The 25,487-nt window shown below is 37.9% G+C and overlaps 2 protein-coding genes across 4 annotated transcripts in view; one reads left to right on the forward strand and one right to left on the reverse strand.

The window, feature by feature from the left end:
• Positions 1-570: 570 nt before the first annotated feature.
• b3gat2 (beta-1,3-glucuronyltransferase 2 (glucuronosyltransferase S)) lies at positions 571-22,348 on the forward strand. 2 transcript variants are annotated; one of them, XM_082154854.1, is made up of 4 exons: positions 573-1,625; positions 8,602-8,746; positions 17,453-17,601; positions 21,588-22,348. In XM_082154854.1, the coding sequence occupies exons 1-4, from the start codon at positions 1,053-1,055 to the stop codon at positions 21,672-21,674; spliced, it is 954 nt and encodes a 317-aa protein (XP_082010980.1). In that variant the 5' UTR covers positions 573-1,052; the 3' UTR covers positions 21,675-22,348. The 2 variants fall into 2 exon arrangements, with proteins under 2 accessions (XP_082010981.1, XP_082010980.1); XM_082154855.1 differs by lacking the exon at positions 21,588-22,348 and having other exon boundaries at positions 571-1,625; positions 8,602-8,795; positions 17,453-17,585.
• smap1 (small ArfGAP 1) overlaps positions 22,244-25,487 on the reverse strand; it is a 103,904-nt gene continuing 100,660 nt past the window's right edge. For both annotated transcript variants that reach the window (XM_082154840.1, XM_082154841.1), the window contains one exon: positions 22,244-23,301. In XM_082154840.1, the coding sequence (XP_082010966.1) occupies positions 23,167-23,301 (135 nt within the window). In that variant the 3' untranslated portion in view covers positions 22,244-23,166. The remainder of the gene's footprint in view (positions 23,302-25,487) is intronic.

The following is a 25,487-nucleotide window of genomic DNA, read 5'->3' on the forward strand; positions in this document are numbered from 1 at the left end:
GTCAACCAAACCAAAACATTGCTTTGTTTAAGATTTTTTATTTATCAAAATGCTTAAAATAAAATGAGGATGGAGAAAGTACACTGTAAAAAAAAATTACATCCCCAAGTCAAACATTTCTAGTGACTGGTTACATCTAAATTTTTCAATTAGTCTGACGTATTATTTCTCATTGAGCCAATGTTAACAGACTATTGCAACAAGAATTACACTTGGGCCAATTTAAAAATTTAGATGTAACCAGTCACTAGAAAATTTTGACATGGAGAGGTTAGAATTTTTTTACAGTGTAATTAGGCTAATGAATGAAATAAATTCGAGCGAAAAACATGTTATCTATAGCCTATAGCTATTTGGGGTCATCTAACAACAACAGCCCTATAGGCTACCTACGTATTTAGTTTAGAAATAAACCGTAAACTTGAAGCTCTAACAGACAAATCATGATTATAAGCCTAGGCTATATGAAAGTAGGCCTATGAGAGACAGCGTAAAAAAGAAAAAGAAAAAAAAAGACTACAATGCAAGTAATTCCTCTCTCGCTCTCTCTAGTGCGCAGGTGGGGAGGGTGAATTCTCAGTTTGAAGTCTCTCAGTCTTCCTCGTTTCAGCGGACTATACAGCAGCAGCGACTGTCAGACCATAGAGCGCAGTCCCATCATTCGGTGCAATTTTGAGCAATCGTTTCACCTGCATGGCTTTATTGCACTCCAAGCTATGCACGTGACCAAAACAATGACCTGTTGTTATTTTTAGCACTGTTCTCTGCGCTGAACGACTAAAGACCCATGAGCATCTTCTCAGGGAACGGACTGACTGGCGAAGCGCAGGACGGGATGGCATCGCAACAGCGCGTTTAGTTGAGGGAAATGGGAAGTTTAAACGTTCGTGGACTGCGGCTACCGAATAATAAACACGCGAGGAGAGGCTTTAATGGAAGTTTTAAAAGTAATATTCTGCAATTATACAATAATAATCGCCTCTGAATGAACTGCTCTGTTTGTGGCGGACTGTTAATTCTTTACATTAAGCAGCGCTGGTTCTTCGGGCACAATGAAATCCATCTTCTACTCTCGCTTTTTCATCCTTCTTCCGTGGATCTTGATAGTGATCATCGTGATCGACATCGATACGAAGAGATTGTCTGTTCGGAACACGGCCAGCTTCTATTTGTCTCGGCTGGGAAATGTGCAGCAGCGGCAGGTCGTCAGGACGACTCGGACCAGCAGCAGCAGCAGCAGCAGGACCAGCAGCAGCGGGAGTAACACCACATCTCTCCCGGTCATTTATGCCATCACTCCCACTTACAGCCGAGCGGTGCAGAAAGCAGAGCTCACCCGCTTGGCAAATACGTTCCGCCAGGTTCCGCAGTTCCACTGGGTCGTGGTGGAGGACTCGAACTCCCACACGGAGCTAGTTTCGCGGTTTCTTGCCCGGTCTGGGCTGCGATACACTCACCTGAACGTGTTCACCCCGCGCAGGTTCAAGCGGACGGGGATGCCGCGAGCGACCGAGCAAAGGAACTTAGCGCTCGGCTGGCTCAGAGGACATCGCGCGTCCAAAGATAAAGGAGTCGTTTTCTTCGCGGATGATGATAACACTTACAGCCTTGAGTTATTTGAAGAGGTAAATACGACTTCTTTCTGCCCAGTTTAGAGCTGCAGAATGCTTCAAATTAAATCTGGAAAGTAAGAACCAGTCTATTTGATGAGATTAGCGATCACAATAGAAATGTTAAATTGCAAACCGTGCCACATCATATAGACAGATATGTCTGGGGCTCTAAAGAAACCTCTGCTGGTCCACACTGGTCAAAGTCATGAATACATGCCTTTCTGTTTCGAGATATGGCTGGAATTAGGGGTTTGCAAGGCAGTTGCTAAATATTCTCATCCTGATGTGAGGAGCCACTGTAAAGGGTCATGTCTGTCTGTACAATAACTCAAATGGTGGAGGATGAATTAGGTTTTTTTTATTTTTTTTTATGAAGATGCAAATTCATATATACCCATCTTATTTCGCCCATCAAATGACAACTATAGCATCTATAAGACCAGTGGCGTTACATGCTGCAGGTAAACTGTATGCACAACTCAGAGGTCTTACAGTATTTGCCTTGAGAACTTGCACTGTAAAAGATAGATAAAGTTTAAACCTAAAAATTTAAAAGCAGCAATTAACCTTAAAGCTGCAGTTAAAACAAATTGGTGCCATGGCCGAGTCAATTTAAGCTCTTTATTGTCACTGTACAATATGTTTTTGCACTCCACAAGGTTGTTGCATTACACTTAAATTGATAGTTTAGAGAGAAATAGACTTATTTTTTAAAAGTTGGCCGTTAATAAATAATGTCTCTGGAGATCTCGCTGTAACATCTGTCCCCATGGAGATTCATGTGGTGTGTTTTATCATGCCATTGTTATCTATTTCTTATGAGTCTTTGAATGTGCAGTGGTTGACTCACATAAATGAAGGCGACCCAGTATACTGTGTAGCCAAGCAGAGTGAATTAACCCAGTTTGAGTGGAAGTCACAGAGAAATGACAAAGCATCCTGACAGCTGGGAAATGAGGATTTGTCTGTTTAGCCGGTTGTCTGTGGACGATGGACGAAACAGACAACATGACGAAGTGATGAGAGGAGATACACTTCATTTGAGCCTCTGTCTTATACAGGTTGAGTTTTTTTTTTTTAAATGTGCACATAGTTCTTCAGATAAGTTTTTGATAAAGTCAGTTTAATGAAGGCAATTAATATAGACAATAATATAGATATAGATAATATAATATAATATAGGTAATAAAGACACACCCTTGGAATTTCAGCCAATTAATATTGAAATATAAGCAGTATAGGGTTAAAAAAGTTCTCTCAAAAATGAATTTTCTGTCATTATTTACTCACCATCTTGTCGTTCCAAACCCATATTTTTCAGTGGAAAAGGGAGAAATTTTAAATAATCTTTACACAGCTCTTTTGCAATTAATTAAGATTGATGCCAAGCTCAAAAAAAGTACAAAAGAACACTATAAAGTCGTATGTATGAGGAACAGACCAAACTTTAAACTAAAGCTATTGTGTACTATGCGATATCAGTGCACAAGTCATAGATCACATTTAATGTTATTTTATGCTGGGTTTTGTTTTTGGTCTTTTTAGAGTTTGACCAACATAGCCTCCACATGAGGTGAGTAAATAATGACAGTAATGACAAATACTCATTTTTGGCAGAACCATCCATTTCTCTCTTGTGAAAATAAATATTTTACAAGGTGACGAGTTCATATGAATTCGTAAGGAAACGTGCAATTTTCAGACAAAATCATGAAGGTCCACACTTTAACCTAACCGTCAGTGGGAAATAAGAAGATTGTATGAAAATGTACGAATAAGAAAATTCAGACAACTTAGCCACCAATTCGCCAAAACCTAAAATAGTTACAAATTACCATGTGAGTGTGTTGCTTTAATCGATGTCTGATGATTATCCATTTCATTTATTTGTCTGGGATATATAAAAAGGGCAAAGAGGGAAGAGGTTTCCTCCACAGCATTACACTCAGTTCTATCTACAGTAACAAAATATTCTTCTCTCGGCTGTTGTCCAAACCCAGCACTTATAGCTCATCGTCTCATTTATCATCAATTATTCTACCAGTCTTTTACCTCTGCTTTTTCCTCCTCTTTTAGCCGTTCTCTTTTCCTCTGCCACAGGCCTTGCTGCCCTCCTTATTTCTTCAATGCTTGCTTTGTGCATCCCTCCCTCCCTCTGCCTCTTTCTCTCTCTCTCCATTTCTCCAGAACACAGCTGGACATGTGGATGAACACATGGAATGGCCCCTGAGGGGTAGAGCGCAGTGTCAGTATGCTGATGACCCCTGCTCTGCTCAACACAAACACATTACACAGCACAACAATGAGAGTCATTTGGCCACTTTCAACAGCTAGTGCTTCATAATGACAAATATTAACGACACCAAGGAAATGTATTCATTTAGCACATACTGTTTCCCCCAACGAGAAATGCTACAGCTCGAGTGATTCATCCTAAGGCGACAGTAATATAAAAGAGCTGCAATGCAAAGTCTCAAAATTGGCTAGAAAAGTACAAGCTAGTGCAGAGATGTGACCGAGAAACAGTGAAACAATTGAGTTGTTTAAAATAAAGGTTTAGTAGGGACAATAGTACAGTGCGCTAATGGTCATTGATCAAGTGCTTGTGGAAAAAATTGCGTTCAGCTGCTTGAGTGGAGTGTGGAAGATCATCTTGTGTTAAAATAGCTTGATCATCAAACATGCAAATGATTATTTTTTATTTTTTTTCATTATTACATTATTATTATTTTTGGTTAGAATAATAATGCGATAAGATGAAAAGCAATTTGTCCAAAACAAAAAATGGAGCGTGATATATAATCGATCATGAAACAGCCAATCAGAACAGTTCTCTCTGTTTGTGTGGCTCTCACACTCACAACGTGCTGGAACTGAAGAGTGTTAAAAATAAGAACAAATAGCTTGCATTTTTATGTGTAATGTAATGCTTTACCAGACCAGACTGCATGCTTTTCCTTTTGAAATGTGAGAGTCATGATATCCACAACCAGTCTCTCCTCATTCATGTTTAATATTCATGAAGACTGGTACTTAGAAGGATAGTCCACCCAAAAGTGAAAATTATGTCATCGTTTACTCACCCTCATGTTGTTTCAAACCTGTATGACTTTCTTTCTTCTGTGGAACACAAAAGAAGATATTTTGAAGAATGTGTGTAGAAGAATGTAATCAAACAGTTTTGGATCCCATTGACCTCCATTATATTTTTTTGAGGAAGTCAATGGGAACCAAAACTGTTTGGTTACAAACATTCTTCAAAATTCCTTATTTTAAAGGGATAGTTTACCCAAAAATGAAAATTCTGTCATCATTTACTCACTCTCATATTGTTTTAAACCTACAGTATATGAGTTTCTTTGTTCTGTTGGTTTCTGGTCCCCATTGATTTCGATAGTATTTTTTTTTTTCTACTATACAGTTGGGACCAGCAACTGTTTGGTTACCCATATTCTTTAAAATATCTTCTTTTGTGTTCAACAGAACAAAGAAACTCATACAGGTTTGGAACAACTTGAGGGTGAGTATGATGACAGAATTTTCCTTTTTGAGTGAACTATCCCTTTAATGTTCCACAGAAAAAAGAAAGTCATAAAGGTTTGGAACAACATTAGAGTGCGTAAATGATGATAGAAATTTCATTTTTGCGTGGGCTATCATTTTAAGTCCAATGAGATTTCAGTGTGTGCAGCACTTCTGAAAAACTAAACAACCAACGAAATGTAGCGTTGCTTGTTGTGGTCGGTTATGATAAAAATGCTTTATCACCTCAATACTCTAAAGTCATTTTCGTGAAAAATTCTCTAAGTTTACAAATTAAATATGTAAAAACAAGATGCATTTCCCCGAAAAGCCACACTTCTGTTTACTGCACTGGCCGTTTTTCACTTGTTTGGAGTTTAGAGTCAGTGCAGTAAAACAAAAATGTATACAAAATGCACTTTTACATAAATTGTATGAAAATGAATCATATCAACTTATGCAGAGCTGCTTCTCATGTTTCAAGAATTTTCAGACATTGTTACTGAAAAGCATGTCCACGAAGTCTCAGTATACTGTGTATGCTGCTACTCTGCCTTGTGGCTTCAGTGCCACGACAAATTCTGCATTAGATTTATTGTTCTCAGTTGTAACCTGTCTTTCCCTAGAAATACAGTTCCTCATTAGATCCGATTTTGTATTGTTTTTTTTGCATTGTTCGAATCCTCTCTGGAACTGTCAGGCAGCATGTAGAGTTTTGTTATCGAAGGTGATTCTGCCTCCCTAAAGATATTGAACACACTCGTTTATTTATTTCTCTGCACTGTGTTGTCAAAATGGGGCCAGAATTTCTTATTCCCTGTCCCTGCAGGAAAACACATGGGTCACAAAAACTGCCAAATACAGATGTCTTTCCATATAGCCGCCAGTAGCTTGAGAGCTCAACTCAAAGAACAGTGTATGTGACATTGCATTTGATGGCTGTGCCTGTTGCCCTTGTTGTCATCTTCAACACGAAAGGATGCTTGGCACCTGCAGATGACATCCTCTTTGCTATAGAGAATTCTTTGATTTTGCCTTTGAGTTGTGTTACACTTTAAGAGCAACCATTATGGAGACGAAGCCTTTGAAGAGAGGGAGGAAGACGGGCATTAGAAACACAGCTAAAGGGGCAGCAGTTTGGGCTTCAAAGCTTGTCCATTTCTTAGGGCCGCCAGCCACAGACACGTCACCCGACTGCGTACAGCACTCACATAAATAGCACAACCATTAAATATTCAAAGACTACTCTGACCATTTGTTTGAGAAATTGCAGCAACGCTCATTCCCCCAGTGGCAAATAGTATTTTTTTTTATTATTATATATGAAGGAATGAAGAAAAAAGGAGATTCTTTCAGCTGTAGGATGTTTAAAATTTCACAAGGAAGATGGTATCTTGTTGGAAATGACAGTTTTAGTGTTGCCGAGTGGTTCAATCAGATGTGATCATGTTTATGAAACTGAAGAGCAGTCTCCAGCAAACTGCAGGTGGACGGACTTATTTATGCTGAAAATGAGCCAGGATTTTATAATAAGCCATGCTGTTCGTGGCAGTACTTTACTTGCTCCTTTAAAAATAAAAATGGTCTAAGTACTCGTATGGTTATAAAGCAGGGCTGTAACCACCATAGACATTGAGCCATAGACATCCCCCCATCCCCCATAGGCTGAAGGCGGGCTTTACTATTCACCGAAGATGAGTGTGAATTACACTGTAACACTTTAGGAAGAGTGCCTTGTAGGATGTAGCCAAACATTTATTATTTAACAAGAATTTTTTTGATAGAAATGTTAAACGACCGGCAGTAATATCCAGTGATGTAAACTATTTTGCCGTTTTGAACTGAAAATATGCTATCATACATGATTCAAGAAATGTCTTGCATTTTCGACATATTAGACATACGAATAGTTAATGCGTGCATTTAAAAAAAAAAAAAAATATTATTGGTAAAGTTTAAATTGATTACTTCACAACTACAATTAAACCTAGAACTTCTTTTTTTCTTTTTTCTTAAAGGGGTCCTACTATGCTCTTTTACGAAGTCTTGATTTTGTTTTTGGGGTGTACTAGAATATGCTTTTATGCTTGATTGTTCAAAATTCACATATTTTTCATTATTACAGCACCTCTCTCCCCAGTCTGGCCCGAACGTGCAGTTTATTTCCTGTTTCGATGAAGCCCCTCCTTCCGAAATATGAAATGTGCTGTGATTGGTTAGCTGGCCCAGTGTGTTGTGATTGGCACTGCTTAGCACATGTTCAGGAAATGCCACTCTCCTTACCATAACCGCAAGCTCTACTCAGATGTAAATATTAAGGATGGTGTCAATTTCAAACCAATTCAAGACTTTCAATTCAGTTCAGAATTTCAATTAATTCAATTCAGACTTAAGAATGTTAACAAACAAGAGGATCGTGCAGAACTGATTTCATGCACAGATTTTGCAAGCACAGATTTCAATGGATTTTTCAGAGTGGTATGTTTTTTTTGTAATAGTAATTGTAAATTTTGTAATAGATTTTAGATATGAAGTTATACACCATTTAATCATGATACTTGTCGAAATATTATGGTTATAGAAACTGATCGATCACAGAGCCAAGGTTAATTTTCCTAAGGGGTGGTGAACAGCCTTACAAAAGCGAGAGCTTACAAACGCTACAGTAAACACTAACACTAATGTTGGCTAGCAGGCGAGCGGAGGCAAACATCTTTGCCCTTTGTTTACAACATAGCAACAACATAAAACTTATATTTTGGAACTGGTAATAGAAAACACAACTAGAAATAATAAGACATACTTACAAGTTGTGTTCCACAAACAACAGATTGTCCCGACAATCCATCATTTCAGGAGAAGCTTTTGTGCGTAGCCTGCATTGTGGTTCTGGAAGCTGTTGTCCATAAAATGTGTAGCACAGAGATAAACGTTGGGGTTTTAATGTTCAGGAACAGTGTTGAAAATATTTTTTAACCACTCTAAGTACATCAGCCTTAGGAAGGTCAAACAAATGAGTTTTAGAAACAGGGTGGAAAAAAACAACGTCTCTTTGACATAGCGACAACACTGTCTTCTCTAATGCAGCTCAACCAGGCCTCGACCCCTTTTTCTCGTATTCCCTGGGCAGGGATTATTTAAATGAGTAACATTACGACTTCACAGGATCCGAAAAAATTGCGTTGCAGTACAAACGAGTTGTTTGTTGTAGTTCTTGAAAAGTGGATTCTGTTAAATAAAATATCTCCCTTTGGAGTGGACTTTGAGCTTTGTAACCTTGCAGATCTTTTTTATGCTCTAACAGTAACATTACACACTAACTAAAGTTGAAAAAGTGAAAAGCTTAATAGGACCCCTTCAAATCATTGAATCATTTAATTAATTATTTCCTTTTAATTAAAAAGCTTTTATTTAAAAATGTAGTGCATTGTGTTTGCAATATTATCATGTTTCCCTTCTTCTACAGATGCGGTCAACCCGGAGAGTGTCAGTGTGGCCAGTGGGACTTGTTGGAGGCCGGAGGTACGAGCGTCCCCTGGTGAAAAAGGGGAAAGTGGTCGGCTGGTACACAGGCTGGAAAGCTGACAGGCCGTTTGCAATTGACATGGCTGGTAAGACGTCACTAAGATCGACCTACACAGGAGTAATTTTCCCCCCATAGTAAGTTATCAAAACGCCGCTAGCGATTTTTACTGATTATTATAACGACAAAACTGAATGATAACTGCAACAGTGTTATCAAACCAGGAAAAAAATGTCACATATATTTGAAATGACCATTATGCCTGTTTTACACCACGTGCAGAAGCACCGTATTCACAAGGCTTAATCATAAATGCAAGAGTAAGCATCCAAGATGACACTGTTTCTGCTGTGTAACAGAACAAAATAACAGAAAACTGATTTCTGTGTTACTGCATTTTGTATTTCCCTTTAATAATGGCAGAACATTCTAGAATGGTTATTGGAGTGTGCAACTGAAAACGATTATAAATTGATTATCACAAAATTGAATTTACGTTAGGAAATCCAAATGCTAATTAATTCACACGGAACAATATAAACCTTCAATTCATTATTTTATATTTTAAAATCTAGATTGATTGTGTTGATAAATCACTTGATAATGCATTCCCCATATTTTCCACACATGGGGATTAAATATCTTCAATGCTGAAACCTCACTGAGGCATGCAGTAGTAATGGTCTGACGGTTAATATGGGCATCCTGAGAAAAATGAAAAAAAAGTTATGCCATAGACCTGAAAAATCCATCAGTGGAGTCAGTGCCATATTCTCCTCTCACTTTTATAGATGGTTCAGTATTATAGAATAAGCAGCCATTTGAAAAAAACTTTCTTTTTTTTTTTTAACCATTTAAAAAAATAGTGACCAGTTCTCAGAAATGCCTCTATTGCATCTATTTCTGGATTTCAAATGTTTATAGGCCTTTAACATTATCTGGCTCGTGTGACAGAGAACGATTTTTGAAAATAGATTCCTCTGGTTAATTAACAGGTTTCTGGTGACTGGCACATTCTGTCATCCAGCTGGTTTTGAATTTCAGAACTAATTTGTGCAAATCACGTAAACTTCAAGCCAAACACAATTACCAGATTTCGTTTTTCCATCCTGCACATCTGAAAACTTCCATTTAAGTTACATTTATTCATTAGACAGATGCTTTTATCCAAAGTGATTTACAGAGCATTCAGAGTATACATTTTTATCAGTGTGTCGGTTATCAAACCCATGACTCGTGGCACTGCAGGTGAGCTACTGTGACCAATTAACCATCCATCAGCCGACTTGATAAAAGTCATTTTTAAAGTTCAGACCCATTACTGTAAATGTCTTAAAAGTATTGGAGAACCAGAACCACATTACCTGGAGCATTATGTCTTCAAGTTTCACCACAAGGTCTCTCAATTTTATTTAATGTTATTAAGATATTGAACCTCCATATCTCTGTCTATCTTCTCTGAGTTCTAAAGGATATTCTGCCCACGTAATACCATGTGCTGCTGCTGATCATAACATCAGCTGTATGAGGAGCAGCTTGGCTGCTCAGATAAACAGATGGGACTTCTTTGCAGTTTGGTCGTGTTGATACTTTCCAGACTGCCCCTCACTGAAGTCGTTTCAAACAGGCATATAAAATTGGCCCAAAGCAGGCAGCAAAACGACTTCTATATAGAGAGACCATGCAAGAAGAATGCTCTAAGCTGAGGAAAAAAGCCGTGAAACACCAGAGAGTTTTCTGAAGAGGCTTTTCTCCTATATTATATTATAAGACTGGAAAAAACTGGAAGAACTGGAAGAGAGGGCAACTCTTTGAGAAAACAAAGGAAATGAACATTTAGGGCCCTATTTTAACGATCTGAAACGCAAGTGTCAAGCGCAAAGCGCAAGTAACTTTGTGGGCGGGTCTCTGGCGCTGTTGCTATTTTCCCGGCGGGATAAATGCCTCTTGCGCCCGGCGCAAAATCTAAAAGGGGTTGGTCTGAAGTAGCTTCATTATTCATAGGTGTGGTTTGGGCATAACGTGAAATAAACCAATCAGAGCGACATCTCACATTCCCTTTAAGAGCAGACGCGCTTGTTCTAAAGCGGATTCCTATTATAACGGCGGATTTGCCAGGCGAGCGCCAGGAGCGGTTCACAGCCGAGGAGACCGACGTTCTCGTCAGGGACATTGGGGATGGAGAAACCCACCCAAATTAACTTCGGTTAAACAGGCGTATGATAATTTGGGTAAATGTGTAAGTTAGATGTATGCTTTTATTATAAATTGTCTGTCTATCTATCTATCTATCTATCTATCTATCTATCTATCTATCTATCTATCTATCTATCTATCTATCATAATAATGTATGATTTGCAAAAATGAAAACTGCTGCTTCTGTGTAGATGAGAGAATCAAAGTGCGCGTTGTGCACACGATACATTGATTATGGCCAAGCATGCGCCCTTAAAATAGCATATGAATAACATGCGCAACGCGCCACTGACTTTAAATAATTTTTTCCTGGTTAGTGGCGCAATTGTTTTCTAAACCTGCAAAATAGCATGAAGGAACGTTTGCGCCGGAACACGCCTCCTCTTTGCGCTGAATCGCCCCCGGGAGCGCAAGTGTATTTTCTTAGTTAACCGACGTGCTTCTGTGGAGGGAAAAGTCCGCTTTGCGCGGGTGCAAAATAGGAATGATACATGCGTCGGCCGTCGGTGTACAAAGTCAATTGCGCTGGGTGCAAGATAGGGCCCTTAAACTCTCTTGTGAAGTTAGCATCACCATTTGAGACGCAAGTCTCACCTCAGAATCATCATAATTTACATCTCTTTCCCTCTTCCCCGATTCCTTCTCTCTCATATGCTGAGATCACCAAAATTCACCCAAAAATCTATATGGTTTAATGTGAATAATTATCATACAGTATTATACTTTGGTATCATTTGAAATGCGACTGGTACAAATGTCTCATTCCCAAAGAAGTAAACCAAAAGGGAAAAAAGTTCTTAAGAGTTTAGAGATAACTTGCACACAGAGGAGGGTGTGTCGTCCAGACAAATGGCATCCTGCCCAAAAGGTGTAAACATTGAATGCAAATTCCCATTGTTATCAAATGTTTCCATATGAAAGAAGTTTCTGTCTATATAAAATAATGCAACAAGAGGCTCAGGGCTATTTGTAGCTCAGATTAGCCTGTGATGCGGAGTGTGGGCAAGACACTCAGCATTATGTATTATTCGCATCTTTTCTCTTTATTCCAGAGCATTTGATGTTTTGTATTTATTATCTTTGAACTGATTATGAAATTGCCATGATACATTTACCTGACATAATAAATTGTTACATTTGATTTTATTCTGACTGACTCTGATATTGTTTTCCCAAGTAGATTAAACGGATTCGTATATTACCGCAAGTCTGCGTCAGATTAGTGATGACTAATATTTGGCACTAATTCAAGTGTACTTGGTTCGCAAAGACAAGAAATGAATTTCCGTTTAGGACAGCAAAAATGCTGCTTGACCAACCTAAATTTGGGTGTCTTACCTCTGTTTTAATTGAATGTTACTTTAGATAAGTGTACGTGGGAAACCACGGCATGGCCAATCCAAAGCTATTATAAGAGAAGTAACATTGGTTGACTTATATCTGTAGAAGTGGCCATACCTCTACTGCAGTAAACGTTATTTTAAATTCAAGTGTATGCTAAACCATGGGGGCTATACCAAAGTATTTAGATTGTGTAAGCGTGAAAGCGACCATCTCAGGTATTTAGACAATTACCTCTTTTTAGTGACCGAAGCTGGCGAGTTTGTGATCGTGAGACGGGCTTACACTAGTGAATCTAGCTATAGTTCATCTTTGTCAATAGGGAAGGCACTAAGTAAGTGAACTGTATCAGGGTGGTTATTGTTAATGAAAAGCAAAATTATAAAAAAAAAAGGAGGGCTGTGCAACGATTAATCGCATCCAAAATAAACGTTTGTGTTTACATAATATATGTGTGTTTACTGTGTATAATTATTTTGTATAAACACACACACATTCATGTACCTGTATATATTTAAGAAAAATTTGTTATTTATACATAAAATATTTATATATAATATAAATTACATATACATATACACAGTATACACATGTAAATATTTCTTAAATATAAATATATACATGCATGTGTGTGTATTTATATATACAAAATAATTATATGCAGTACACACATATTATGTAAACACAAACTTTTATTTTGGATGCGATTAATCGCGATTAATCCTTGCACAGCCCTAAAAAAATTATTTTCATGAAAAAAATAATACATGAAAATTAGAAATGTTGTCTTGGCGACTGACAGAGATACAATTAGTAAGATAAAGTATGTATACATACATACACATTTCAAATAATATAATAATATACAGATAATACAAAAAAATTACTGAACTGTACTTGCAGAGAACAGAGGCTCAAAGTTCATACTAATAGATTAAGGGGTTTTCAAAACAAAAAAACAAACAAAAATTTAATTAACAGAAAATGTTTACAGCACTAGTGTCTCCAAATGGAATAGCAATAATAATAAATAAACAGGCTTATGAACGCCAACCTCCGCCCCGTCTGCTGAGACCATCAGAACCTTCAAGAAAGAGCTGAAGACACACTTTTCCACAAGCACTTAACTAAAACACAACCATAAACAAAGGCACTTGGCACAGTGTACTGCAAATATTGTTGGCTCTTCTGATAAACTGCTCGTGATGTTCCTCATTTGTAAGTAGCTTTGGATAAAAGCGTCTGCTAAGTGACATGTAAATTGGAAGTTGACATGTCAAGCTGGTCAGGATACACAAACAGAACAATGTTAAAAGCATCCGTGTTTACACTTTCTGGGAAAATCATCTTTCAAATGGTATACTAATAGTTTACAATGATAAAGAACGTATTGCAACAGTAACATTTTTTTAAAAATTACACACTATTACAAAGCATTACTGACAGGCAAATATAACAGATACCCTAGATTTTTAGGCAGACGAAGCAACCATTTGCTCCCTATAATTGGCAAAAAGCCCCTTTAAGGAGGCTAAATTCAGCAATTTCTCTGCATTTTTAGCAAATGTGAGCTCTCAGGCAGTGCATTAAAGAGGGTGAGGTGAGAAGATGCTGACAGGTTGGAAACATCCTAATGGAGAGAGGCAGGGCTCATATGGCGCTCGAAGGAATGAATACAACGTCAGAGATAGTAGTGCGTATAGCTGAAGCAATCCCTAATTCCCCAGACTCCAGCGCTGCCGCTGGGTATTATGCTGTTCATGAAACTCTAATAACAAGAGATGGTATCATCTCTTTCTCATGTGATCTCTGTTACTACCACTATTGCTCTTCTTCCAAAGCTCATATTTTTCTCACGTGTTCACTCACCAATAATATCATCATCGTTGTCATCAAAGAGGAAATGTATTCATTGTCAGGCCCTACCTGACAGTGAGCACATCTCCCTTAACAAACACTTCACATAATGCATACGCTTCCTCTCATCGCTGGCATAGACTAAACGCATGTTGAAAATGAGCTGTTTAAGGTTCATAAATCTGCCGGCTCTACTACACTCCTCCCTGAACAAAAGCTGAGAACAATAAGGTAATTTAGTATTCCTGCTGTACGGCTTCTTCTGAGAGCACAATACAACACAATAGCAGAGAAAAGGTCCTGAACCGCCTCTCTCATTGCTTTCAAGCACTGCTCTCACCTAAAGAGGAGCTCAAGTGCTTGTCTTAACATGGAAGCCTTTTTAACACACAATAGCAACGTTTTGCACATTAGGCGGAGAAGGGCTGAAATGATTATGCATGACAAAAAGCTGCGTCTGTAGTGTACACAGTGATTAAACCATGAGTCACACTAGCCTTTACACAGTCTGTGTCACGAGTATAATTTACAGAATTTTATTTTACAAATGTTTTATAATAATTGTAATAAATATCATAAACTGATTAAGACAGCTTAATTGTGGTGGACACAATACAATTTACACTACTAAATATTTAAGAATTACACCATTAACTTTAAGCATCTACAATACAACCATTCATAAGTTTGGGGTCAGTAAGATTTTATTTTTAAAATGTTTTTGAAAGAAGTCTCTTATGCTCACCAAGGCTGCAATTATTTGATCAAAAATGTGATATATATTACCATAATTTAAAATAACCGTTTTATATTTGAATATATTTTAAAACGTAATTCATTTCTGTGATGGCAAAGCTGAATTTTTAGCATCATTACTCCAGACTTCATTCTAATATTCTGATTTTGTACTCAAGAAACATTTATTATTATTATCATTAGTGCTTAATATTTTTGTGGAAACCATGACTTTTCAGGATTATTTTATTAATGGAAAGGTCTAAAGAATAGAATTTATTTGAAATACAACTCTTTTGTAACATTTTACATTCTTTTATCACTTTTGATCAATTTAATGTCATTTCTGAATATTTTTTTTCTTTCCAAAAAATAACTAAATCTCACAGACCCTAAACATTTGAGCATTAGTGTATGTATAAATGAGGAATAGTGGTTGTTATAAAACAGCAGACTGATTGAATTACATCAGTGAGTTCATGTTGTACCTTTACAGAATTTAATCCTTTTTAAAAATATGATAATGTTATGTAAATAACAGAGTTGTTAGTGACAACATAACACTAATCTAAAAGGTGCTCTTTCCAATGTGCATTTTACAGATTGCTCTATTAATATTTACTTATTGCCCCTTATTAATTTTAGTTCGTTTCTGAATATGATTTACATATTTAAGTACTAATGATTTCATGATTTATGCATCACATTTCCCTGGAAATTAAATTACTTGACAGTCCTGTCAGGCAAAATAAGTTTTAAACATCAATCACTTCTCAGCTTTTCAACAGTACAAATTTGAAGGCCACCCTAATTAAAGACCTTATAAACGGCTGGTCATGAAGTCTTGGAGTTGGTTCAAAAATCAGGATGTGAATGTTTAGGATGGGCTTACGGTTTATGCATCACATCTAGATGGACCCTGAAGTGCTGTTGGTGTAACAGCAGAAATGTGTCCGGCTCTTCAGCTCTATCAAAGCCGCGTCCCTAGATCTCTGAACGTAGGTTCTTACATCATTCCCTCAATACTTGTATAGGGACATCAAAAGGCAATATAGTCATTAAAAAAAGAAAAGAAAAGAAAAAGATCAAAAGAAAGGAGTTGGCTGGCCTTCAACTATTAATAAACCTTGACATTATGCATGTCGATGTGAGGGAGAGAAACCTTGTAACTACACAAGGACACAGTTAGCCAAGGCTTAGATGAGCATTGCAATGCTGTCATGAGCTCGCCTCTGTGGATTTGAGGGAAACCCAGGTGGTTTTAGCTGGAATGCAGGCGTCCTAGAAAACAGCCTGTGTCCATGCAGGATAAAAAGCCCACAACAGAGGGTGATATTCCCTATAGTAACATTTGAAAAGTCCTTCTCCTGTTTTGGGGCTGAGACGGTGTCATAGAGAGAAATGGAAACAAGTGGGTGAAAAACGTATCCTGACCCACATGCGACAGTGACATGAGAAATGCATAAGGTCAAGAGAGAGCTGAAGAGCTGTGCATTTGTGTATATAGTTAAAGGGGTGGTTGATTATGAATTCACTTTTCTAACTTTAGTTAGTGTGTAATGTTGCTGTTTGAGCATAAACAACATTTGCAAAATTACAACGCTCAAAGTTCAAAGCAAAGGGAGATATTTGCTTTTAAAGAATTCACTTTTTAAGGACTACAACAAACGGCTGGTAGGGACTACACGAGCTTCCTCCCGGGTTAGTGACATCACCAACCCTAACATTTACATAAACCCCGCCCCCGGAACACGATTTATAGATTATCAAGACAGAATATGCTAATCAATGAGTAGAAGTTAACGACACATAAGCTATATAAACTCATCAACTAACCATTCAGAAGTGTTGTCTACATGTTGTCACCTCTTCTTGAGTCTCTCCATCATTGTCTGAATTCGGTTTGAACATAAAAGGCTGAAAGATTTAGAAATTTTCAGTGCATGTCTGTGTGAGTGCAAGCTCTTGAAGCTCCGCCCCCTGTGCCGGGAGCAGCAGCTCATTTGCATTTAAAGGAACAGACACAAAACGGTGCGTTTTTGCTCACCCTCAAAAAGTGACAATTTTAACATGCTATATAAAAATATCTGTGGGGTATTTTGAGCTAAAACTTCACATACACACTCTGGGGACATCATAGACTTATTTTACATCTTGTGAAAAGGGCATTATACCACCCCTTTAATACACAGTGAATGAGAGAGTGTGTTTCAATATATAGCGAGATTATTTGGACAATTTATTTTACAAATTATTTAACAATTTCAGGCCTTTTCCACTAAGCTTTTTGATGAGCTTCAATGAGCATCAAACCCAGACTTTCTCACTTGCAAACGAGGTATATAATACCTGGAGAAAGTTATCTGTTAGTATTCCCATTCATCTCAATGGCAGTTGCTCGATGTTATGCAATTTGCCAACACTGCTTAAGGGCACTCAATTCTGCAGCCAGGTTTAAGCCAATCACCCGAGCCGTATGCGACTATTCACTCTGAAGGCACAAGGAAATGACATCATGACAATGCTGACTGACTCAGACCACAAGACGACACAGGAGTTCCAAACCCTTCTCGGCAATGACTATCACGAACTGTTATGTCAAAAGGATAAATAAAATACATTTTAATTTAATTGTTTGATTTATAATTTGCTTGTTAACGGCAGGCTTTGCAGTGAACCTGCAGGTGATCCTGTCAAACCCACGTGCCCTGTTCAAGAGGAGAGGAGCCAAACCAGGGATGCAAGAATCAGATTTCCTAAAACAGATCACCAAGGTGGAGGACTTGGAGCCAAAGGCCCAGAACTGTACCCAGGTCAGTAGAACAGCTTGCATTTGCATCCTTCACCTTTGAATATCATGCATACTAAAAAAAAGTTACAGTTTTCGATGTTCCTTTCCTTTATTAGCTCCAGGTATCTCTTAAAATCTGAGACGCATTATTTTGGGCAATATGACTCACCCCAACCTTTTTTGTACTACTTTGAAAACATAATTTTGTATGCTGGTCTATTCTATACCAGTGACAATGAATAGCTAAGTAACGCTTGAAAAAAAAATAATAATAAGAAAAAAAATAAACATTCCTATGTATTTGACTCTGATTCTAAAAGCTCCTTCATTCATTCGTGGCCCATTATCTCATGAGCTAAAATCTCAAGCTCAAACCTCTTCAGTCGACTCACCTTACATGTCAAAATGCTCTCTTCCTCCCTGTACCACGCGTCACTGCTACTGCCATCATCATTATCACCCAATTACCCTAATGGTAGCCGGCCTGGGTTATTAATAGTGACTATTAGCAGGGCTGACAATTCCACTAATCACCAACACCAGCAAGAGCAGGACACATTTTCAACATCAACCAATCAGTTATGCGTCATTTTTCCAGACGCAGCATAATGTCTGCATTGTAAACATCAGAGAGCGCAGGTTTATTCCTGTGGTACAATGCCGTGGTGATTGCGAGCGTGTAGATATCGCGCCTGTAAACGGGACGGAAAGGCCACTGACAGTTACAAAGAAGTGCGAGGCGCTACTTGGACAAAGTGGGAGTTTAATATACTTAAATTTGTGGCTGTATTCCAATTATATGAGAATGGCATTATGGAAGTAAACAAACGAAAGTGCGTGTGCCAACAGTTATGGGTCCTCGTGATAGGCGTGAGCAGGCGTCTGTCCAAGTGGAGCACTGCCAGCGATGTCTTTTGGAAAGGTCACATTTGTAGAAGTGTTGTTGTGGGTCCCCGACGGATGACTGTGACTAAGCCTGCGGGCAGGGCAATACGGCTAACTCCCAGCATGCACTTCAAAATTAAAGGCAGTGAGGCTGGGTAGGATTGAGGGGGGGTCATCTTATGTGAGTAATCGGACTGAACTGATGTGACAAGGAGGAAAGGGACAGAGGAAGAAGAAGAGGGGAAAAGGAAACTGTTTAAGAGAGACGGCACTCATGCTATATAGATAGAGAGGTAAAGAGGGTGTGAGAGAGATTCACAGGCTTATTTACAGAAGTCAGTGCATAGACTCTCCTGTTTATTAATGTCAGCATCAATCGTGCTCCTGCCAGACTGCTGTCAGCGTGCCAGCTTGCTTCACTCTGAACAGGATGAGTATCTGAAGCCTCGAGAGAGAATAATCATTTGAGAGATTGTGTTGTGGGCAGATTCAAAAGAAACACTTCTTCAACATCTTCGACAAAAGCATTGTTTGAGAAAATGGTTTCATACAAGACCGCCCAAATAGAATCCACAGACATTTTTCACACTTTTCCCCACAATAGACTTGAACAAGTGAGCTGAACAAATGAGCTAGAATGCTTTAATTGTGTAACAGTTTGTTCCGATGTTGTCTAAGATTCTATCCCTTTTGTAAAATTATAGCAAATCACTATGGTGTATAGCTATTAGTACAGACTAAGGTTCTATACATTGTTAATGGCATGCAGTAGATAACATGAACTAACAATGAACAATGCATTCAGAGCATTAACCTTTGTTAATGTAACATTTTCCATATACAAACACATTTTTAACATGGCAAATTTTAATTTTATAGAATAGTATAAAATTAACTTTTTTTATTGTTAGTTCATGCAAATCTGTTCTAAAGTTTGGTGTCAGTAGGATTTTTAAAAAGGTTTTTGAAAGAAGCCTCTTATGCTTACGAAGGCTGCATTCATTTGATCAAAATACAGTAAAACAGCAATATTGTGTAATAATATACAAATTAAAATGTTTTATTTATTTATTTAAAATGTTATTTATTCCTGTGATGGAATGTCGTTTCTCCAGTCTTCAATGCCACATGATGCTTCAACAATGCTGATTTGGTGCTCAAGAAACATTTATTATTATCAGTGTTGAAAACAACTGCTTAATATTTTAGTGGAAACCTTGATAATTTTTCCCCAGGATTCTTTGATGAACAAAGTTCAAAGGAACATAATTGAAAAATAAATCTTTTGTAACTATATAAATGTCTTTACTTTCACTTTTGATCAGTTAAATGTGAATGCTGAATAAAATACTTTTTTAAAAATAAAAAATCTGAACAAAATAACTTTTGAACAGGAGTGTACGGAGCCCCTAAATCAGGGGTGTCAAACTCAGTTCCTGGAGGGCTAAAGCCCTGCAGAGTTTAGCTTCTACCCTAAATTAAACACTCCTGATCCAGCTAATCAAGTCTTTCAGGCTTATTTTAAAACTGCAGGAACTAAACTCTGTAAGGCTGTGGCCCTCCAGGAACTGAGGTTGACACCTGTGCCCTAAAGGGAGATGGTGATGGAAATAAAATGCGATGGGAGGATTCTATTTCAATGCTTTTCATTCTTTCGTAAATGTTGTTTCACCGATAAACTTTGTGTTTGCTCGCAAGATTTGTTGAAAGTTTCATGGGGGAACGCATTAAACACGTTTTTTGAGGGAATGCATATGTTTTTTGAAAACCAGAGAATGGGTATCTTCTCTCATTCCAGGATCACTCTGAGTGGGGTTTCTCTCACCACAAATTGAAATGTTTAAAGAGTATTAAACAAGATAGTTTGGCAGAATTGGCACACATTGCAATAATGAAAATGACATCTGCCCTTGTCTTACAATATTCTCAGGGATACACACAGCCAAAGACTAAAACTACTCCAAGATTAGTCTAAAAAAAGAATGAAGGGTTTAAATTTTAATAACCTTTTCTTGAAACCCATTTAGATTTACTAGGGCCCATGGGTACTGCTGGCTTCACACCTCCGCACTGCTGTTATATCACTGCTTTCAACCTTTGCGCACCAAGTTGTAGCTATTACATTATCAGCATTAAAAATGTAAGGATTTATTACATATGAAAGCGGAAGCGCACAAGTTTAATTCTTCATGTATTATTACATTCCTCTTATAAAAATTAGACATCTCTGTGGGCTGCAAATGTCTTCAACAGCTGCACACAAACACAACTAATGAAGTTTAACCACCCACAAAACCAATTATGATCCACTCCAGAAAGTTCCAAATTTAGTCTCTCTGACATTCAGACTTAAACTAAAAACTTATATATATATATATATATATATATATATATATATATATATATATATATATATATATATATATATATATATATATATATATATATATATATATAAAGCTCTCTCCTACAACTTACTTTGCCCTGATAATATTTATTAAGGGAACATCGGGATTAGTAGATGGCAAAGTAGAGCGTCAGACACCGACATAAGGAGCACTTCTACAGAATCTACTAGAGGGATGCAACTTGTTATCAGGCCAAATTCTACAGCATGATTTGAGTTACTTATGGGTTGCTGCTCCAAGGTACACAATATTGATCTCTTGTGGTTTTGCTAAATTAGCCTTATGCAAAACAAGCCAATTTGCAGTATCATGTGTTCGGGAACTGACGCATCACACCTGGGTGCGGCCATTTAACAACATTCCCTGCGCCGCATCAAACTGATAAAATCAAGACATGTACGAGAGATCCTGTTCCAGCACCCTTCAGTCACCAACAGTTAAAAACATCTCTGCTGAGAGATCACATACACTGAGCTTATTTCCCACTGTTATGTACCTGTGTGCGTTTCACATTTAAATGACATATTTCAAATCAGCAATGAAATCTGACATGAACTCACATAAATGTTTCTTAGGCCCACCATATTGCGCATTGCACTTTCTTCCATTCCTAGTAATATGAGTGAACCAACTTAATATATATACAATCTTTGTTTCGACACGCGTGTTTGATTTGCAAATTCAGAAATAACTGATTCCAACTGGTTTCTTTCAGGTCCTGGTCTGGCATACCCGGACAGAGAAGGTCAACCTGGGAAATGAAACAAAGCGGCAGCAGGATTCGGTTTTTATAGAGGTCTAGCAAACGACACTGCACTAGGACTGTCATGACACTGGATGGAGGCTCGCCATCGCTGGCACTTTGCCGCCTTTGAACTTTAGGATACCTGAAAAGACATGCCAAGCTATCTCGGGTTCCTAGATTCTCTACTGACACACTGTATCTATCTGCTGGAGCTTCTCACTGTGGCAGCACACTGGATTACCTGTAACGTGGTGGAGGAGAAACCATGGATAAGGGGTTTTCAAATGGCAAAAACCTGATCTTATTCCCAATGCGGTAGACAACAAACCACTTTCCCTTTTCCTCAGACTCTGAACACTCTGAGAATCAGATCAATGTCTGTGAATGCGGAGGACAAGGACCAACTGCTTGAATAATGTACAGAGAGGTTGGGTGGTGCTGAAAATAAACTGTCCATGAAAATAAAAGGAATACTGGAGCAAATACGGTCTAAAGCGTGAGAGACCAGGGACAGAACTTTTGAATTACAACTGTCTTTATTCCAAACGACCTTCTTTAAAAGCAAAAAAAAAACAAAAAAAAACTTTACAATAAATGCATCTTTAGACAAAATGATCACACAATAGTTCATGGCTATTCACTGTTTAATGCACGGAAATAACAACATTTTGTCTCTGTACTAGGCACCAGAAAATGTAAACACATTTGAAATAAACCTGGATGACACGGTGGGGATGTTTAAATTATTGCACAGCAGAGAGACCCTGTCTGAGAGGATAGAAGCTCTGCTACAGCGGCGGGACTGACGTGTTCGACTGCACGCTTTTGTTCGGTCAAAACGAGCTGGCTAAAACGACAATTCCTTCCCCGAGCCCTTTTCTATTGACCCCAACCCCCTTTTTCCCATTAGCCATCGCAGCTGTACAGTCGTCCAGGTTTATTAATCTTTCACTCACTGTGCTTCTCTGTAACGCACACATTAAAACATCACAGTAAAGATGGAGTTTGTCATGGAGCTACACAGATGCGGTGGGGTGAGAAGCCAGAGAGAGGGGTTTGTCTATCTCATGATTACATTACATTACATGGGTCTATACAATATCTGCTACAGGGTTTTGGGACATGGGGCTACAGAAGATAGGAAAAGGAGGGGGATGTCACAAATATGATAGCCATACCTCTGTCTTTTAAATACTATGACTCACTATTTGGTAAAGATATATTAGAAGCCTGTATAATTGGTCCAGCAGCTTTCTTGTAGCTGATATGTGATTGAACCCCCCAAAAATATATTTATATATATATAGAAGAAAAAAATAATTGCAAATAAGACGGTCAAAGCTGCCAGTCTCTTACACGCCATACTCTCGCTCACTTGATCAATACACAGAGGGCAGGTTGAATCAATGCTCTCCAGAGTAATAGTTGGAAAGAGAAAGGGGGGAAAAAAATGACAGTACATGAATAAAACTCTGGGTGCGAGTGGTGGAGGAGGACTGGAGGGATGGAGGGATGCGGTGCCCCTTGTCCTCCATCGTCCCTCAATCATTTACTTCCAGAGCTGGGTGCTGAGGGTCTGACCAGATGGGGGTGCCACCCAGCCGCCCATGGGGGCTCCAGGTGGCCCAAATGCCATTGGAGCACCGGTGCCATTCAGGTTCATTCCAGACATCTGTTGGTTAATCTGAAAAAGACAAAGCAGAGAGAGAGAGAAGTGTAAAACATCTATAGATACCAGACTTGTTAGAATAATTTGCGCTGGTCCAAAACCTACAGAGGAAGCGTTTTATGGCATCATGGACGACAGAAAACCAATTGAAAAAGGGTTTCTTCTAAAAATACCTAATTTCGGCTAAATTCTTTGCCAGCATTACATGTGCCCTTTGCGGAAAAGCCAAGAATGCACTGCAATGAGCTCAAACAAAACTTCAAATTGGCAGACATAGGGAGAGAAATCATAAGCATTTAATTCACAATATTTTATTGAATTTTTAATTTATTTAAACATTTTAATAAAAAATATTAACTCATTACCATTCAAATGTTTGTCAGTTTTTAAACATTTCTTTTATGCTCACCAAGCCTGCATTTATTTGATCAAAAATACAGTAAAAACAGTAACATTGTGAAATATTCAGGCTCACATGATCCTTCAGAAATCATTCTAATATCTGGGGCTCAAGAAACATTTTTTTATTATCAATGTTGAAAACAGTTATGCTGCTTAATATTTTTATGGAAACAGTGCTACATTTTCCCACGATTTTTTGATAAATCAAAAGTTAAAAGAAAAGAATAGCATATAATAGCATACAAGTAAAAAGAATAGCATTTATTTGAAATACAAATTTATAACATTATAAATGTCTTTACTGTCACTTTTGATCAATTTGATGCATCCTTACTGAATAAAAGGATTCAAAGTAAATTGATCACTCACAAGATTGCATGACTGTTAAGATGTGTCTATGAAGGTCACTAGGTTTTGAAACAGAGTTTTGTTATTAAAAGAGAAATATACTTGCTTTTGGTGAAGTGTCTGCAGTTGCATGAAGAGTAAAAGTGTCTTTTTTTCATCAGATATACGACCAGTAATTTCACCTGAGGATGGCCTTTCCCTCCAAAGTTCCATTTTCCTCTTCTTTTTTTCAGGTTACTAAGCTGTCCTCTGATTTTTAAACTCACTCACCCCTCTTATTACTCTCCGTCTACTTCTACTCCATCTCCCTTTCATTTTCTATACCTCTGCCCTTTTCCCTTGACTTCCACCAGTATTCTTCCTGACTGGTCCTGTGGGGCAGCCCATCAGACACGTCTGTCTGATTTATACTCCTGTCTCTACAGCTTATAGCCAGCAGAGAGAGAAAAACTAATGGTTTAAAATAAGCTGTCTCCTATTTTTCATTATTAACGTGAATTCTGCGAACTAAAGTTTGTGCAATCTTTATCCAGCTGTCAAAATGGATATATAATGGAAAACAGGATTTTTCTTTCTTTGCAATAAGAGTTGCCTGTACTATGTTGACAATGGATGTACAAAACTACATAATCCACCAGTCAGTTGGTTGTCTGGCATTTACAAAGGCTAAAATAAAATACAATCTTTTATTACTCAAAACTAATCTCTTCACAGAGAACTGTGGATGATAACAGGAACACATGATCAGTGCAACAAGTCCGACAGTAATTGTCTTGAAATATGTCGTTGAATGCGGTAGGTTTGTGACAGAGACGACGCTTTGATGGCTGTAGTGCCGGTGTTTTAGAGGGAGATGAGAGATGTGATTTTACCATGCTGACAGTCTAACAGCACACTAAACCACTGTTAGCACGCTAAAAACCTCTCGAAGACGCTGACACAGCTTTCAAAAAATATAACACTTAAAATAGTCAACCTTATTAATTGACTGGATGGTTGGTGCTTACATACAATGTTACGTTAATGTTTACCTAACTGCTTAGACACTATTCAGCTCAGCCCGATCTGTGCAGCGAAACAGTGAAATGAGCCAATCAAAACAGAGCTCATTTGCATATAAAAGACTTAAGAATGTGGATGCTGCACATTGGTGGTGGTTGAGGAGATTCCCCCCCTTCCATGTAAAGCGCTTTGAGGTCTCAGAAAAAGCGCTATATAAATGTAACGAATTATTATTATTATTATTATTATAAGAACTACACAGCTTGCATAAATATTGCATAAAATAGTAATGAAAAAAGATATAATAATTAGAGTATATGTTTTTAGACTACACAAACGTTCCAAATATTTCTTTTTAAGAAATGAAAAAAAGAAATTCAGGAGGGATGCATTAAATTGATCAAGAGAGTCAGTAAAAACATTCACATTGTTACGAAACATTTCTATTT

The sequence above is a fragment of the Leuciscus leuciscus genome (genome assembly GCF_965113295.1).
Source record: "Leuciscus leuciscus genome assembly, chromosome: 22".
Taxonomy (NCBI): Eukaryota; Metazoa; Chordata; class Actinopteri; order Cypriniformes; family Leuciscidae; genus Leuciscus; species Leuciscus leuciscus.

Bases quoted from the DNA above. Each gene is read 5' to 3' on its own strand.
- b3gat2 (XM_082154854.1), top strand. From the start codon at position 1,053: ATGAAATCCATCTTCTACTCTCGCTTTTTCATCCTTCTTCCGTGGATC. The intron at 1,626-8,601 runs GTAAATACGACT...CTTCTTCTACAG, and splicing joins GCCTTGAGTTATTTGAAGAG to ATGCGGTCAACCCGGAGAGT. The intron at 8,747-17,452 runs GTAAGACGTCAC...TGTTAACGGCAG, and splicing joins GTTTGCAATTGACATGGCTG to GCTTTGCAGTGAACCTGCAG.